The following is a 15,909-nucleotide window of genomic DNA, read 5'->3' as shown; positions in this document are numbered from 1 at the left end:
ATGGGGCTGAGCCACAGGTGAGACAGGGTGGTTGACGCACGGCTCCCATCTGTCCTGCTCTGCGACCTGCACGCGTGATGTGCCTTGACGGGACAGCTCTGTGCTTGGGCTCATCGGGGTTGACTTTCAGGCATGGAGTAAAAGATGTATGTTTGTTTTCTTTAGAACCTAGTATCCAGCTTTTCTAGCTCAGTGTCCAGGGCAGGAGGAAGAGGCTGCAGGCAGAACCCGTGGCGGGACCTCATCGTGGACCTGGCCGTCGTTGCACTGTTGAGTCTCCCAGGGCACCATGCCTGCCTGGTGGGCCGGAGGGCGAGGCTCCTTCAAGGTACACATTTACAAACTACAAATGGATGCCCTCAGGCTCTTTATTATGTTTTGTTTACTGTGTTTTTGAGGCCAGGGCAAAAATTAGATGTGATCTTACGGTTTTTCTACCCAGGTTTTTAAATGTCCTTTCCTGGGTGTGAAGGAAGGAACTGGATGGCCTGGAGGATGAGCCAGGATACGACACAACCTGGAGAACTGGCTCAGGAGGACTTGCCCACGCCCTGAACAAGCGGAAGACCCAGGGAAGAACCGTCTCATCGTTTTCAAACCCTCCTATTCTTGGGAAAGCTTTTCTCTCTCCAGAGAGCTGTGATGACTTTGCCTTTGTGATTCCAAAGGCAGAATCCCTTCAAGCTGAAACCCCATGTGCACTGCGCTTCAGCTAGGGTTCCGGGGGCAGGGGCGGGGGAGAGCGGGCTGCTGCTGCGTTTGCCCTGAGGTGGGGATGGAAGCCACGACCTTCCCTTGGGGGTGACATTTCAGGCTCCAGGCAGCCGGGGCCCCAGCACTGTCCCTGTCTGCCTCCCCCTTCTCTCCGTGAGGGTTCAGCCCTGATGGAAGGCTGTGAGCTCTAAGAGGCCCAGGGCACCGAGCACACTAGAGGCTGGGGGCTCGGGAGGCCAGGGAGGCCTGGGGGTCCCGCAGCGACCCGGAGAGGTCCCTGGATCTGCTTATGCTTCCGGAACCTGGTTATCCTGAAGTCCTGCTGCCACCTGAGTGACAGATGCCCCTCAGCCTGTGCTGCACGCAGGTGATAAATGATCTTCGGGACGCACCGCACCAAACAAAGCTGCGCCTCCCCTGGAAGTGATGGGCGTCTACGTGGCCAGCATCAGGGAGGTGGTGACACGGGGAGCCTGGGCGGTGGCCTCGGGAGGGTGGCACGGCTCCGGGTGACTGCGCCCCCTGCCTGGGCGCTCCCTTCCACCACCCGCTGCCCCTTACGGCCAGTTCAGATGACCGACCCCCTCCGGTTCCCTGAGCCGCTCAAGGATTTAATCTCAACACAGCATCTTCCCTCAACGCTGCTGGTTTCCTCCACGGGCGAGTGAGGAAACGGCTCAGGGCGGGCAGGCAGGTCTTCCCCGTGGTACGGGGGGTGATGGGGAGAGAGTTGGAGCAGCTGGGCCCGACGCCCGAGCACAGGGTTGTGGTTTGTGAACGTCTCTGACTTTCAGTGTTTATTACGGAGCAGAATCGCAACAACAAACTTCTGGTGTCCCGAGGAAACACAACCTTGCTACAGACTCATCTCTTCCGCAAGGAGGCCTCTCTCTTGGAGGAGATCTGGGAAGGGGAGATCTTGGGAGGTGTGCCCTGCATGACACGGCATTGAGACGGCTGCACTCGCTGAAGCGTATCAGGCCCTACGGTGTAGACGGCGGGAGCGGGAAGCCTGGGGAGCAGAGGGCATACGGTAACTCTCCATAATTTCTCCTCGGTTTTGCAGTTGTTGAAACTCAAACTGCTCTAAAAATAAAGTTTATTAATGAACGATAAAAGGTTGTCAGGAAAGAGCATCTACAGTAGGTCAGATGTGATTAACAACTAGTATCAACACTGCATTAACAGGAATGCAATATTATTTTTTATAAGGTAAGTATGGGTAACGAACAATGAATAGTATACATCTAATTTTTTAATACTCCATATACAATCAACATGTTTTGATCAACAGTGTAAACCATATAAAAGAAAATCTTGCTTTCCATTTGTACAAATATTGCTTTCATCATAGCAAAACTTTACAATGTTAAAACGTACCATATATAGAGGCTATAAAAAATATTGCTTGTTTCGAAACGAAGTTACTGGTGTCTGAGGCTAATCAGTTACATCACCTCCTCTAATATCAGTCATCAGATCCATAGCATGTCTTTGTTTCCAAGAGTTTATATTATACAGCAAGATTACTCTGTAGCCAAATTAAGTCGAAAGGGGTTTCTTTTTTAAAAAAAATAAATAAGTAAACGCACCTAAAAATGTGTAGTTTTATCTACCAGGTGATAGGGTGGGGATTTTTAGTACTTCTGCTGGCAATTCAGATAGGAATGTATAATCTCGGAAGGCATATTGTGCTTGTGGAAGAGAAAATAGTACTAATTGCTTCAGTTTTTATCCCAGATGTAATATATAAAAAAAAATAAGACGTGTTTCTTAAAGCAAGCATCCTCTCATTGGCTCTGGTTTTTACAAACGCCATCCAACTACTCATGCAGTCTCCTTGCCGGCTCCCTCTGTGGCTAACTGCTTCCCTTCTCCCTGGGCAATAAAGGATGCACAGCGGCTCCAGGCAGGGCAGCCAGCTGGTTGCACGAGCAGCAAGGATGCTCACGATCAGTCCACTTTCAATGGAAGACATGGAAAAAAGGGGTCTGTTCTGTATTTCCTTTTGGCCCTCTCCCCTCTAGTGCTTGGGCACGTGCCCTGGACCCTCCCCGTCCAGCCAGGTTCCTGACGCTCAGCGAGTGATGCTGGGTTTTTTAAAAAATTAATTTATTTTTGGCTGTGTTGGGTCTTTGTTGCTGCGCACAGGCTTTCTCTAGTTGTGGCGAGCGGGGGCTACTCTCCATTGCGGTGCAGAGGTTTCTCATTGCGGTGGCTTCTCTTGTTGCCCAGCAGGGGCTCTAGGCTCACAGGCTCAGTAGTCGTGGCTCGTGGGCTCTAGAGCACAGGCTCAGTAGTTGTGGTGCACAGGCTTAGGTGCTCTGCGGTATGTGGGATCTTCCCAGACCAGGGCTCGAACCCATGCCCCCTGCATTGGCAGGTGGATTCTTAACCACTGCACCACCAGGGAAGTCCGATGCTGGGGTGTTTGTGCTTGGGACTTCTCTCAGTCCTCAGGTGTCTACAACTGCAGAATCTGCCTGCGAGTCCACACACCTGTGGCTAATCCCTAGGCAGGTGGTTCTCAGCCTCGGCTGCACATCAGAATGATTTTAGGAGTTTTACAAAGTGTAAATCCTGGGTTTCGCTGGCCTGAGGCACGGCTGGGCCTCAAGATTTCAAGAGCTCCCCCCTCGATTTCACTGTGCAGCCGGCGTTGAGAACCCCATCCCTAGGGTGTGGGAACGGCTTAGTTTGGAAGACCTTTGGTGGCATTCATCAAACATGCTAAACATTATTAGGGCTCTGCTGGTATTTCTCGTCTACATTGTAATTGCATCTCAATGGTAAATACAAAAATAAAATCCTCTGCATCAAAGTCAGATTGGGATAGAGAAACCAACAAAGTGCTCCGCTATTGTTTTTCCCACATTTACAGGGTCCCGTTGGCAGATGGGTGGAGTACGGCATGCAGCTGAAGTTGTGTATTAGTTGTCACAGTGATTCTTTCCCACTGAATTGCCCCCGAGTCAAATGAACCTGCTTCAGACCAAGAAACTAAATGTGCTTTCCACCCTTTTCTCACTTTATAGATATAAAAACGAGTCTCCTCTTCATCAGGACAACGACCTAGCCTAGCTCTGCAATGATGTTGTGCCTTTTTATGAGAGAGAAGAGAATTTCCTCTTGTTTCAGTCAAATCCCTTTAAACAAAAATTTCCGTTTCAAATTTTGATTCTCTTGCAGTCTTTCTAAGGTAAGCTATTTCTTTTAGTAGAAAAGTGAGTTTTCCTATAAATACACCTTACAAAGTTCAGTGCTGAAAAAAGTTACAAAAATAGGCTTACGTTTAAAAATCTTGTTGGAATGTGTCTTTAATAGTAAAAAATCTGTGCTCCTGATGCAGCCGGTGTGATTGGTGAGAGAGGTAGGGGTTTCTATTCACTAAGGTTTTACAGCCCCAGCAAAGAAAAAACACAGATCATTATGTCGTAATAATGTGCTCGTCACCAGGAAAGAAATGCAGAGTAGATGTTAAGGGCAAGTTCAACAGCTGTCGCTTTGGGTGAGCAGCTCATTCCCTGCAGCAGGAGATGGATTTTTCTAATACTTCTTAGGAAATGAAACTGTCCAGGGCTTTCTCAAGGCTCAGATTTGGGTATCTGCCACTTTCAGGATCAGTCAGCTGCTGGTGACAAGGAATTAGAGGCTTCTGGAATGGCCACCAGTGGCAGAGTCTCCAGGCACACCAGGGACTGTGGGCTCGTTCTGGCCCTGCCTCAGGAATCTCTTCCACACACACAGTTTCTCTGATTCTGCCCTGACTTGGGGGCACGGTGTAGACGCCTAGGCTTGTACAAGGGAAGGTGACTTTAGAGATGAGGGTTTCAACTCTGGTTGCCCAGTACAATCACGTGGGGAGCCCGCAGAATTCCCATTCACTTGGTCCTTTTGCGCTCACAGGGGGTCCTGGTGGGCAGCAAGGGTGAGAACCGTGTCACTGAAACCGAGCAGCTGCATCCTACACGCTGAGCACGCATGAGCGGAGGCCGCTGGCCCAAGGCTGAGTCTCCCCTGCAGAGCCTTTCCTTAGCACGGCTGCTTCCCAAACTCTGGTGCTCATTAGAGTCACCTGGGGGAGCTCTGAAAACCCCTGGGCCCAGGCTGCCCTGAGGCAAATTCAGACCCTTTTTGGTTGGGACCCAGGAGACTCCCAAGGGCAGCCAGCCTGAGAACCACGACCTTTGTGCTTCTGCAATTCATGGTTCATGTCTGTCTGCGGTGGGGGTGGGGGAGGACTAAAGCTCAAAATTAAGAACTTTCAACAAATACCTAAGCCTTAGTGTCAACTGGAATGCAACCTGCTGTCTCCACCACTGTGCCCCTAGCTGTAGAATCGGTGACAACTTGGAAGATTCGCCTCTGTCTTCCTGAGGTGACAGAACAATTTTTCGTAGAGTGTGACAACAGGGACTCCTTAAAGATTATGTGAGACGATGTGTGTAAGGCCCACTGGACAGCTGACCCTGGAATGACTCAGGCTGGGGTGCTGACCCTTCTGAGCAGTGGACCCGCCAGTAACTTTAGTAAGTCGGCGCTCTGGAGCCTCCGGTTCTTTATGTGAGGATTCAGCCAGCTGGGGCTCGTGTAGAACTGCCATGTTCACTAGTGAAAAAATCCACGCCTAAAGAGACCCGCACCCATGTTGTTCAAGGGTCAGCTGTAAATGTTAGCCTCCGACTCTTACGTCCCCCTGACCTGTGTCCAAAGGCCTGGTCTGGAGCTGAGCCGTGGGGAAGGGTTCCAGGGATGGCTGGGAAGGAAACAGAAGACAGGCTCTCTGTGGGACCTCGGGGCCTCGTGTCAACTAGGAGGAACCAAAGGGGTGAGCGTTAAGCCCTGAGGTCTGGCCAGTCAGAGCCACGATGTGGGAATCCTGGAGCCCTGGGAGCCCCCTCCTGACCTCCCAGGGACCCCCGGACTGGACTCAGGCTCTCTTGGGCTCTGAAGCATCTACAGGCCCCCCTGCACCTCCTTGGACAGACATAGTGAGACCATTCTAGGAAACACAATCTTTAAGAGAATTTAGCAACTACATTTTATGCAGGAAAACTGAAATACAAGGAAGAAAAAAGCTGAATAGTTCTCGCTGTTTTATTATGTTACAGTAAAGTATTTCAAATTACAAAAATACTAGGGTTTTAGTGCTACAGTGGGACCAGCACCCTGTGGTCCTCCCTCACCATCTGTTTCCTGACAAGTAAGTGACAGCAGAATGTGAATCGTTGTGTTTCTCAGGGCTGGATAAATCGTGGGCCAAAGTATTTATGTTCTGAGGTGAATAAATAATGAAAGTGGTTTGCTGACAAGGACATAAAGTTTCAGATTTTTAAGAGGTGTTGCTTAATCTTTCCTCAAATCATTTTCAAATCCCCCGTGGGGACGGACCCGAAGGGCCCTTGGGGAATGTAACTCCCAGGCCGGAAGGGGCAGTGGGCCTGCAGACCGGCTGCACGAGTGGTTCCTGCGGCAGATGCTTCCGTGGTTGAGGCTGCCTCTGCTGGGAACGCACTTTCCATTTTCCAGCGGCTGACGCCCTGGGGGGGGTCTTTTAACCCAACTCCACCACGGCTCCTCCAGGACCCGGTCCCGCTTACTCCCTGCTTTGTGCTGTCACGGTGCTGGGCTGACATGTCACGTCTGGCATGTGTCATATCGTTTTAAGGCTGGCGTTTGTGAGTCAGTTTTCTTCGCTAAATTGTGAATTTCGTGGAATCACGGATTATGTTTTGTTTGTTTATCTTCAGTACCTATGGCAGGCTGGTAAGGTGTTCAAGGGTATTTGGAACACGATGTGATGGAATTGAATTGAATATAGTTTATATTTCCACTGAGACAAGATAAAATACTTTGGTAACAAAACTGGGGCCCTGATCCATCTGAGTCAATAAATAACTTAAAAGCTAAAGGAAAATCGTGTATGTGGGATGTGGGATGGGCGGCTGAAAATATTGTCTGAAACACTTCTTCCTGGCTGAGGTGGGTGTTGACTAAGAGTGTTTATAACACTGTCTACCAAGAAGGGTGTTAACAGTCAGGGTGCGGGGACACGGGTGAGAAAATGCTGGTGTCCTAAGCAGTAGGTCCTCCAATTACAGGGAGTTATTTTAAGGGGAAATTGTTTTCTTCTTCTCACATGCCTATAGATGCTAGGAAGGCAGTATCATCAAATTAAATTTCATATTTACCGCTTGAATTCCACACGACACAAACTGCTGTCTCTATTCTAAAGCGTGCCAGTGGTGGTGAGGGCGAGACATTTCCGCAGAGCTGCCCCAGAGCCTGGACCCTTCAGCTTACCAAGGGAAGGAGGAGCTTCGGGGCCGCTTGCCAGTGAGGGGCAAAGTACCCTTGGAGGAAAAAAGCCTGGAAGTGAAATAAAAAGAAAACTATCTTCCATGAGTAGCTTGAACAAATTTTTTTTTTTTTTTTTTTTTTTTTTGTCGGGGGGAGCTAGAAGTTGTAAGAGCAGCTTCGTTTTTGCAGTCTCCCGATACATGCCTGTCCCCTGACCCCCAAAGGACCTGATGTATTTCCTCTGAGACTCAAATCTGGGAGATTGGTCCCTTTTTGCACTGTCATTCCATCTCAATTAAAGGCAACTGGTCTGAATGCTGACGAATGAAATATGAGCCGGTCTTGGTTACCGTCCCCTCCTGCTGACAGGGAAAGCATGCTGAATTTCACCGCAGTGGAATGGAAAAGAAACAAATCTGATACTTGTAATTAGAAAACACGGGTCAACCAATGGAGAGTTAAGTACCATGGAGACATTCATATAAAAGTAAGTCTGAGGAAGAATTCTACCCCCTCTGTTTCTTCCTTGCCCAGGAAGAGTTCCAAGTGGCTTATCCTCTTGCACCTGCCGTGATTTGATATAGTACCAATCGGGCCTGCTTAGGATCCAGAGGACTGGTTCGTTATTCAACTGTCTTGCAGTGGAAGAGTCTCCAAGCGGAGCCAATGGAATCAAGTGTTAGCTGGAAGGCTGACCCTTGCTTCTCGGTCACAGGTGGGCCTGGGTCAACTCAGTGCCACAGGTGCTACGAGCAAGACTGTCCCTCATTGGACAAGCCCATTGAGAGCAAAATCAATGACAAAACCCCAGAGGTCCCCAAGCGATAAAACTCCTTAAACATATTTAGTGGTTTTCAAATATACCTCATTGAAAGGTGAACTTCTGCCCAAGTGGACAACATTCTTTCCGGATGCCTTTTGTGGAAGCCTCACAGTCTGAAGACAGAGGAATGTCCCTGCAGCTCCCCTAAGTGCATCCGAGTCGGGGGCACTTGTTGGCTGAAAGATGGGCTGATCACGGCAGATGTGGCCAAACCAGTCCATGGGTCCAAGAGTTAATGTGAGTATGGCTGACGGGACTGAGTAGCTGCCGTGGCTTGGTCCTGGGGAATGAAGGGGCTGGACTTTTTAGGGCTGAGGCCGTCCTCCGTGGTCAGGCCCCGGTAAGGTCGCTGCCCGCTGGTGCTACCCTTAGGTATTCTGCATTTTCAGCGGCAGAACCCTTAAAGATGCCATTTGACTTGGCTTCCTTGGGAAGGAAGGCCTGCTGGTAGTCAGGGTTGTCCAGGTTAATTTGGTGACCGCCTTTCTGTGCCCAGAGGGCAGGGCCGTCGAGCACACCGTTGGTGCAGGCGGGATGGGTGGTGTTGAGATACTCAGGGCTGTCCACGGCATTGCTGTGGGAATTCTGGTAGTGAGGGTCTCTGCCTGGAGCCGGGTTTAGAGGCTGATTGTGATAGACGGGGTTCTGGACAGAGCCCGCGGGCCTTTTGGGAATAGACTGGTTTACGTATTCTGAAATTGAAAAGAAATCAGACGTAATCAGCAAAGCATCATCCTAAGCAGGATTCCACGGCTCATTCTGAAGCCGTGACTATTCGTCCATGAGGCAACGGGCGACAGAAGCAGGGAAGCCTGGGGAGACGACTCTCTGGCTGAAATAAATTGCGCTGTTCTCTGTCCTTCTCAAAGCAATGGGCACGTTTATCTTTTGCCAATTTAAAGTCCTCAGAGGACAGCCTCCCTTGAGGGGTGTGTGTGTGTGTGTGTGTGTGTGTGTGTGTGTGTCTGGGGATAAAGCTTAGATTAGGGAAATACATGTTTCACAGGCCAAGAATGGAGCCAGGAGAGAGAACAGAGATCAAATGTGTCACACACACACCCACACATGCTCACGCACTCACACATGTATATCTCTGCTGTTTGCTTCAATTCTAGAAAATGTGCAGATTCATTCTATAGACAACCTGGACATGCCTTGAGCCCCTCAGAGACCCGTGCACACTCCTAGCGGTTTCTGTCAATCGGCCTCCTCCTCCATCCATCGTGTCTGCACGCGTGCCATGGGCCCCACCTCCGGACCAGCTCGAAAGCAGCAGCTGGCCGGGGCACTGGGGACGGGGGCTCAGGGGCATGGCTGCTTCCAGAGCGAGGCACTCACCGGGTGCTGGAAGGAAGGCGTCATCTATGCTGTCCTCGGTCAAGGTGCCAGTGGGGTCTGAGCTGTACCGCTGCAAGAAGCTATCTTCCTGGAGGGGATAGCTCTGCTGGGGAGGAGATGAGGCAAGGTTACTCCAGCCAGTGCCGCTCACTTCGGCGGGGGTATCAGGATCACCTGACAGCCCGTTCACCTGCAGATAATGATTCAGCAGGTCTAGGAGAGGACCCGCACCACCCACAGGCGGCCCACAGACCCCAGGGCAAGTGGCACGGCCCCGGCGGGGGCCGTCCAGCAGGGCTTTCTGCAATGACAGACATGTTCCGTAATCTGTGCTCGTCCACGCGGTAGCTACTAACCACATGTGTGAGGAACTGAATTTTAAATTGTAACTTAAGCAGCCACATGTGGCTGGTGGCTGCCACACTGGTGAGTGTGGGTCTAATCAAGGCTTCACACACCAAGCAACAGCATCACCTGCAAGGTGGGCTCACATACAGACGGCCAGGCCCCTCCCCGCAGATCCTGAGTCAGCAGGTGCGGGGTGCTGGCCCGACCGTTCGCAGCTCTAACAACTGCCAGGTCCACGACCTGCACGACGCGCTGTCCTTCAACTCTATTTTCAATAGCATTTTGATAAGTGATAGCTAATTGCTGGCCTTAGGGTAGGGATCAAACAACACAGGAAGGAAAATCCCAGCTTTCTGAGTTAGGGTGGGCATTTCTTAATGTCTAATAGAGCCATGGTACAGAGCTGTTATTTAATTCTGCTTTACAGGAGTTGATACCTACCCCGTTTCTATCACCGCAAGCCACAGTGGGCGTGTTGCTGGTGGAGCTCTGAAAAAGAATCACAGCTGTTTACGGTGCACGTGGACGCTCGCCCATCCCCACTGGGAGCAGGACGGGGCGGGGGGGGGGCGGGGGGCTCCGGGCGTGGGCGCGGTTAAAGGGGCTTGATTTCGTCTTGACTCGTTAGCTTTAGAAAAACTAGATTTAGTTCTGACTTAACGCTGTTCCTTGGTGGACCAGAAAAGGGTACGACCCAGTTGTTGCAATGCAATAAGATAATTAATACACTGAATTGCTTCATTCTGATTTTGCCTTTACCGTCTGGTTAACGTCTACTTCTTTGTCTCTGCGTGAGTTCCACAAGACGGGTATCATTTTTTGCTAAAACTCAACCTGTTCAAACCAGGAAGCAGAGCTTGAACAAGAGTGACTTTGGTACCAGAGAACTGAGGAGGGGCGTCCGGGAGCTGGCGGGGCTGTGGAAGAAGCCCTGCTGGGGGATGAGGTACTCGTCCGCATCCACAACATCTTGCATGTCCTCTTCGTCCATCAGGGCGCGGTAGAAGTTGGAGTCCGTGGGGCTTGGCAAATGCATCCTCTCGTCCCCCTGGCACAGAGATTGTGAGACCATTAGAAGGGTCCAGAGAGCCGCCGTTCCACCCACTGGCTGTCGAGGCGGGTCTGCTGTCAGCAGGTGCTTGTGTGTTTGCCAATTTAGTTCTAATACACTCGTCCCCCCTCCCCCTGCCCGGGTCTGTGAAGTACAGCTCCTCCTTCCATGTCCCCAGACCTGGAACTAAGACACTGAAAACTCCCTGATGTCTCAAAGTCCTCAAAGGAAATGCAGACAGCTCAGGAGGAAAACGGAAGGGCCAAAGCCGCAGCATTCACTGAGTGCTGTGCTGTGTACAATGAGAAATACACACCTGGTCGTCTTCCCTGCTCCTGGCACAGAGCTCCTAAACCCCTGGAATTCCCTGTGTGTCTCTTACATTAACCAGGAGACTTCTGGAAGCACCTAAAGATGGGGGCTGGTGGCCAGTGGAGACAACCACGTGATCACACGGTCGGAACTTTCAGTCTCGCCCCTAACCTCCAGGGAGCGCAGGGGGACTAGGGGTCGAAGCTACTGCCAATGACCAATGATTTAATCAGGCCTATGTAATGAAGCCTCCATAAAACCCCGAAAGGACAGGGTTCAGAGCTTCGGGGTGGTGAACCGCTGGAGATCTGGGGAGAGTGGTGCACCCAGACAGCACGGAAACTGCGCCCTTCCCCCATGCCTCGCCCCTTGCATCTCTTCTGTCTGGCTGTTCCTGAGTTATACCCTTCTAGAGTAAACCAGTGATCCAGTAAGTAAAAAGATTCTCTGAGTTCTGAGAGCCACTCTAGCAAATTAATGGAACCGAAGGAGGGGGTTGTGGGAACCTTCTGCCGGATGGTCAGATGCCCAGGTGACAACCTGGACTTGGGACGGGCATGTGAACTGGGGGGAGGGGAAGCGGCCCTGGAGGACTGTGGGATCTGACGCTGTCTCCAGGTGGACAGTGTCAGATCGAGCTGAACTGAAGGACACCAGCTGGTGCTGGAGAATTGCTTGCTTGGTGGTGTGGGGTCCCTCCCCTCCAACACACACACCCTGCGATTGCTAAGCAGAACCTTTAGGCGTTTTGCAAAGTGTTTTGCATGTATTATTTCACTGAATCTTTAAAGCAGCTCTGCGAGCTTAGGTTTGTTAACCTAACGTTGTAAGTACAGAGTCAGGGATCTGAAGCCCCAGGTTTGCCCGACACCAAAGCCCTGGTCCTCCAGGAGAGCAACATAAGGCTTTGGCTAAGGGGACCATGATACGAGCTGAGTGTGAGGGGCTCACAGGGGTGGCAGATGGAGCTGGGGGCCCCACGGCGCACTCCACTTAGTCCACAGCTTGGGCTGCACTTGTTCTAATGCACTGAGGATTAATGGTGTGACCTGCGAGACGGGGAGGCTGTGTCGGCACCGGATGGAGCACAGTGACATTTGATGCATATAAGACGGATTTTCCCAGTGGGTGTGCAGACTGGGATCTGGTACCTGGATGACAAGGTAGCGCTGGGGGTCTCGGGCCATTTTGGAGAATTCAATGATCAACTCACGGAACTTTGGGCGACTATCTGCATCAATCATCCAGCCTGGGGAAGGAAGGAGGAAAGTCAGTGCAATCAGAACCTGAAAGAAGTGCTAAAGATGGCATCGCTGAAAGAACGCACTTACGGTGAGATTCTTTTAGACAAATAAACGAGGACGAAACCTAATCTCTGTGACAGGATTTTCAGTCTTGGCAAACCAGCACTGATTACTGTTTAAAGACCATGACGACATCACATATCGGAGTCAGAATGACAACAACATGCTCTAAGTTCCTGCACCTCCCCTTCCAAGGGCCAGCATTCTGGTGTCATCACCTTAAGTGACTGTAGGATACGCACTGCTTTCTGTGAACTGCTCGGACTGGAGGGTGCCCTGAGTCCAAGTCTCTCAGTAAAGCCCTCCCTTGACCTTCACCCTCATCCATATTCACTCAGCAGTCTAGTAAGCTGGAAACCAGATTCGGTTTAGGGAAAATTAGGGACTTTCTTAAGAGCCTCGGTGTCTGGGAATTCCACACCCTGGTGCTTTCACTGCATTACACACTGAAGCCATCACATGTGCACGTGACAGGGGTGCTTCAGTGCCTTCCACGGTGGGGATACTTCTGTCAACCGTGCCAGTGCATTTGAGTACGCGATGATCCAAGTCTAGATTAAACATGCTGGAGGAACAGCTATCGACTGCAAATCCTCCTGATTCCTGAGGGTTATTTATTTTCTATCAGCAGGACGTCAAGCTATTCTGGGCCAGACTGCTCTGTGACCTTACACAAATCATGTGACCTCTCTGGATCCCAGCTTCCGCAACCTAAAGCAAGGACGTTAAAAATGATTAACTCTGTGGTCTAAAGTTCAGAAAGGCTTAATATTTACATTAACTCGATCACATTCCCTGTGCTACCTTCTGTATAAATGCTCATCAAACATGTAATGTGACCCGCAGAGCCTACTGAATTTGTGATTCTGATGGCGCGGTAGTGTCACCGTCAAGCTACACATTCTTGGATTAAAATGTTTACTTGCTCCCACTGCAGAAGGCCTCACATAAATCCACTATCTGAAAAGGTTCACGTCAAAGCAGAAATGCCGATTCTATTAACCTCTTGTGGTTACTCATTGTTAGGCATTTAAAAACAGTCTCTCTGGTAACAGGCTTCAAAGAGTGGGGCAGCTTTTTCACTGAGCAACTCAGAGAGAAGAACATTTCGGTGCAATGGCTTATGGAGGCCTTGGGTTTTACTTGTTTGCTTGTGAACATGGGCAAACGTCAGTTCACAGCGCTCAGTGCGTCAGGTAAGCGCTTCCAGAAGTGTCTGAGCGGGTGTTTACAGATGTGCCTGCCTATGGACCGTGACAGCATGTGTTCAGGGCGTCGAAGGCCTGGGGCGCTTGGCTCAGGGCAGCCCAGGGCCAGGTGCAGCCGGCCACTCACACTTGACCATGATCATGTAGACGTCGATGGTGCAGATGGGCGGCTGAGGCAGGCGTTCTCCCTTCTCCAGGACGGTTGAGATCTCACTCGCGGGGATCCCGTCGTAAGGCTTGGACCCAAAGGTCATCAACTCCCAAACGGTGACTCCTAAGAGGAAGAAGCGTTGCTGTGTGAGTCAATAATAATCACTGCACCTTGTCTTTAGTCATCATTGTTGACATACTGTTTCTAAGGTTTAAAAACCCATGTCTGTGGCCTTGGGCAATTTGCTTGATGCCAGAAGTCTCAGTTCAGCTCCCTGTAAAGGGGGGTGATGACAGCGTCTGCCTCATAGGACAGTTGTGAGGACCAAACAAGAGAACACAACATAACACAACAAACAAGATAACACAACGATCCCAGGCAAATAGTAAGCAGCCAATAAATAGTAAGCTTTAGTAATAACAGCAAAGGGAATACCACCACTCTGAAACATACGGATTACGGTCTGTGGAGCTGGAGTGCCACACCCAGACATCATCGGCCCCAGGTGACTTACCAGCAAGGTTATAAACTGTGCTTTTAAAGAATAGAAAAATTGGAAGAAAAACCCCCTGTGTTCCTTTTGATAAGTATAAAAAGCCCATACTTTTAATTTCAACATCCATCAATCGTCATGATTAAAAAAGTCAAAGCAGGAGTAATTTTAGAATTGGTGTTTTTTAAGACTGTTCCGAAGTTCTGATGGTCCTTCCATCTCCGTGCCTCCCTCGATGGAATTCTCTGCTCCAGAAACACACAAATGCCGTGGGGAGTATGTCCCCACCTGGGCAGCAAGGTGCCACTAGCGATGAGTGCAGTGGGCCTGAGCCTGGGTTCCCAGACCACACAGGGAGGGACCAGACACAGGAACCCGGGGCCTTCCTGGTCTCCAACTAGTCTAACCCCCCCTTTTCTTGAGATTGGCTTCCAAATGCGTATCACCACGGCTCTGCATAGATTTTTCAGAGGTCATTCTAAAACCGAATGACCTGAATTAACACGCAAAATGCAAGGCTGAAGAATGAAGAAAAGCAGTGGTCCAGGGACAAGAAAATAGATTCTTCTGTCCTGCCCACCACGGAGTCAATATGGACTTGATGAAAGATAGAAAATCTCATGTCCAGATCTTTAAAGTCGATTGGTCCTCCTCTAACTAGGTTTAGACATTGCGTTTAAACACACACAATGAATTCCTGCGGGAAGGCAGCTTTTCAGGTTTCAGAACAAATGGTGAAAGAGGGCGGTGTGTGTACCCGGTTGTGGGGTATGAGTGGGGCTGGAAGGTGCTATGAATTCTCTCTCTTTTCAACTCCTAAGCGGAACACATAGGTCCCTAACTGACTAAACTATTTTGCCTCGACTGGAGCCTAGACAGTGGAGTAACAGGATATGTTTTTAGCCTAAAAACTCAGGTTCACGTTGTAACAGGTCTGGTGTACTGCCAGGACAGCAGATTAGAATCACTGACAACATGATTTCCACTGAGACGAAACACACAGCGCCCCCGTGGTGATGCTGACTTTCTGATGTCGGTTGTAATCATTCACAGGGATTAAGTCACTGAGTCGGAGAGTTTTCATTTACTGGACAAACGTGGCCCAAGTGCGCGCTGCAAGTGGACACACAGGGCCAGGGGAGAGCGCAGCCGGTAGGCTGGGAAAGGCAGACCACTTCTGATCCTAACTGATCACGGTTAGGGGCTCAGGTTTTATCTGGAACATATGTGGAACACCAAAGAAGGATGTTAAGCAGAGAAGCGAATGTCTAATGTAGTTTAAAAATACATTTTCCTGCTGTTTGGAGAATAGATGAGTGGGTGTAAAACAAGCCCAGAGAAGACCCAGGAGGAGCCCCTCCTTGGTGTCACTGGGGGTGGGGGTGGGGTGGCTTGGGCTGTGACAATGACAATGACAGCTCTGGGCAGGACCACAAATGGGAAAGCGGCATTTCTTCCCATCCCTCTGGGGGAGTAGACATTTCTTGAACATGACTGGAAATAAGGCATCAGAATAGCTTTATTTCCTTATCTAGTTCATTGTGAGCAGCTCCGCTCACAGGTATAAATGAAAATTCACTTATTCATTCACAAAGATCTCCGTCTTTGTAAAGCTTACATTATAGCAGAAAAGACAAAGACCCATGCAATTTTTAAAGATGCATTCGGAATATTAGGAAGTTAATAATGCTATGAAAGAAATGCTAAATGGACAATCTCCTGAATGATTTTGTTTTTGTGATAATGGCTAAATTCCTCTTGGAGATTCCTTTCACTATTGCTCTCCCCAAATACACGTTTCCATGGAGGTGGGTGACCCCTTCACCTCTGTTGCGTTCGTAGCTGGGATAGGCTGCTGATGCATACA

General features: G+C 50.0%; 1 protein-coding gene across 2 annotated transcripts in view; it reads right to left on the bottom strand.

Moving 5' to 3' along the window:
* Window positions 1-5,070: 5,070 nt before the first annotated feature.
* The window catches only part of EGFR (epidermal growth factor receptor), a 190,014-nt gene continuing 179,175 nt past the window's right edge, over window positions 5,071-15,909 (bottom strand). The window contains exons 23-28 of one of the 2 annotated variants that reach the window (XM_082846492.1): window positions 13,526-13,672; window positions 12,038-12,135; window positions 10,404-10,571; window positions 9,965-10,012; window positions 9,176-9,281; window positions 5,071-8,529 (exon numbers count right to left, since the gene is read on the bottom strand). In XM_082846492.1, the coding sequence (XP_082702618.1) occupies window positions 8,168-8,529; window positions 9,176-9,281; window positions 9,965-10,012; window positions 10,404-10,571; window positions 12,038-12,135; window positions 13,526-13,672 (929 nt within the window). In that variant the 3' untranslated portion in view covers window positions 5,071-8,167. The remainder of the gene's footprint in view (window positions 8,530-9,175; window positions 9,282-9,964; window positions 10,013-10,403; window positions 10,572-12,037; window positions 12,136-13,525; window positions 13,673-15,909) is intronic. The other variant, XM_082846493.1, reaches the window with a different exon arrangement.

The sequence above is a fragment of the Leucopleurus acutus genome, assembly GCF_964270905.1.
Source record: "Leucopleurus acutus genome assembly, chromosome: 9".
Taxonomy (NCBI): Eukaryota; Metazoa; Chordata; class Mammalia; order Artiodactyla; family Delphinidae; genus Leucopleurus; species Leucopleurus acutus.
This window is presented reverse-complemented; position numbering and strand designations above follow the sequence as displayed.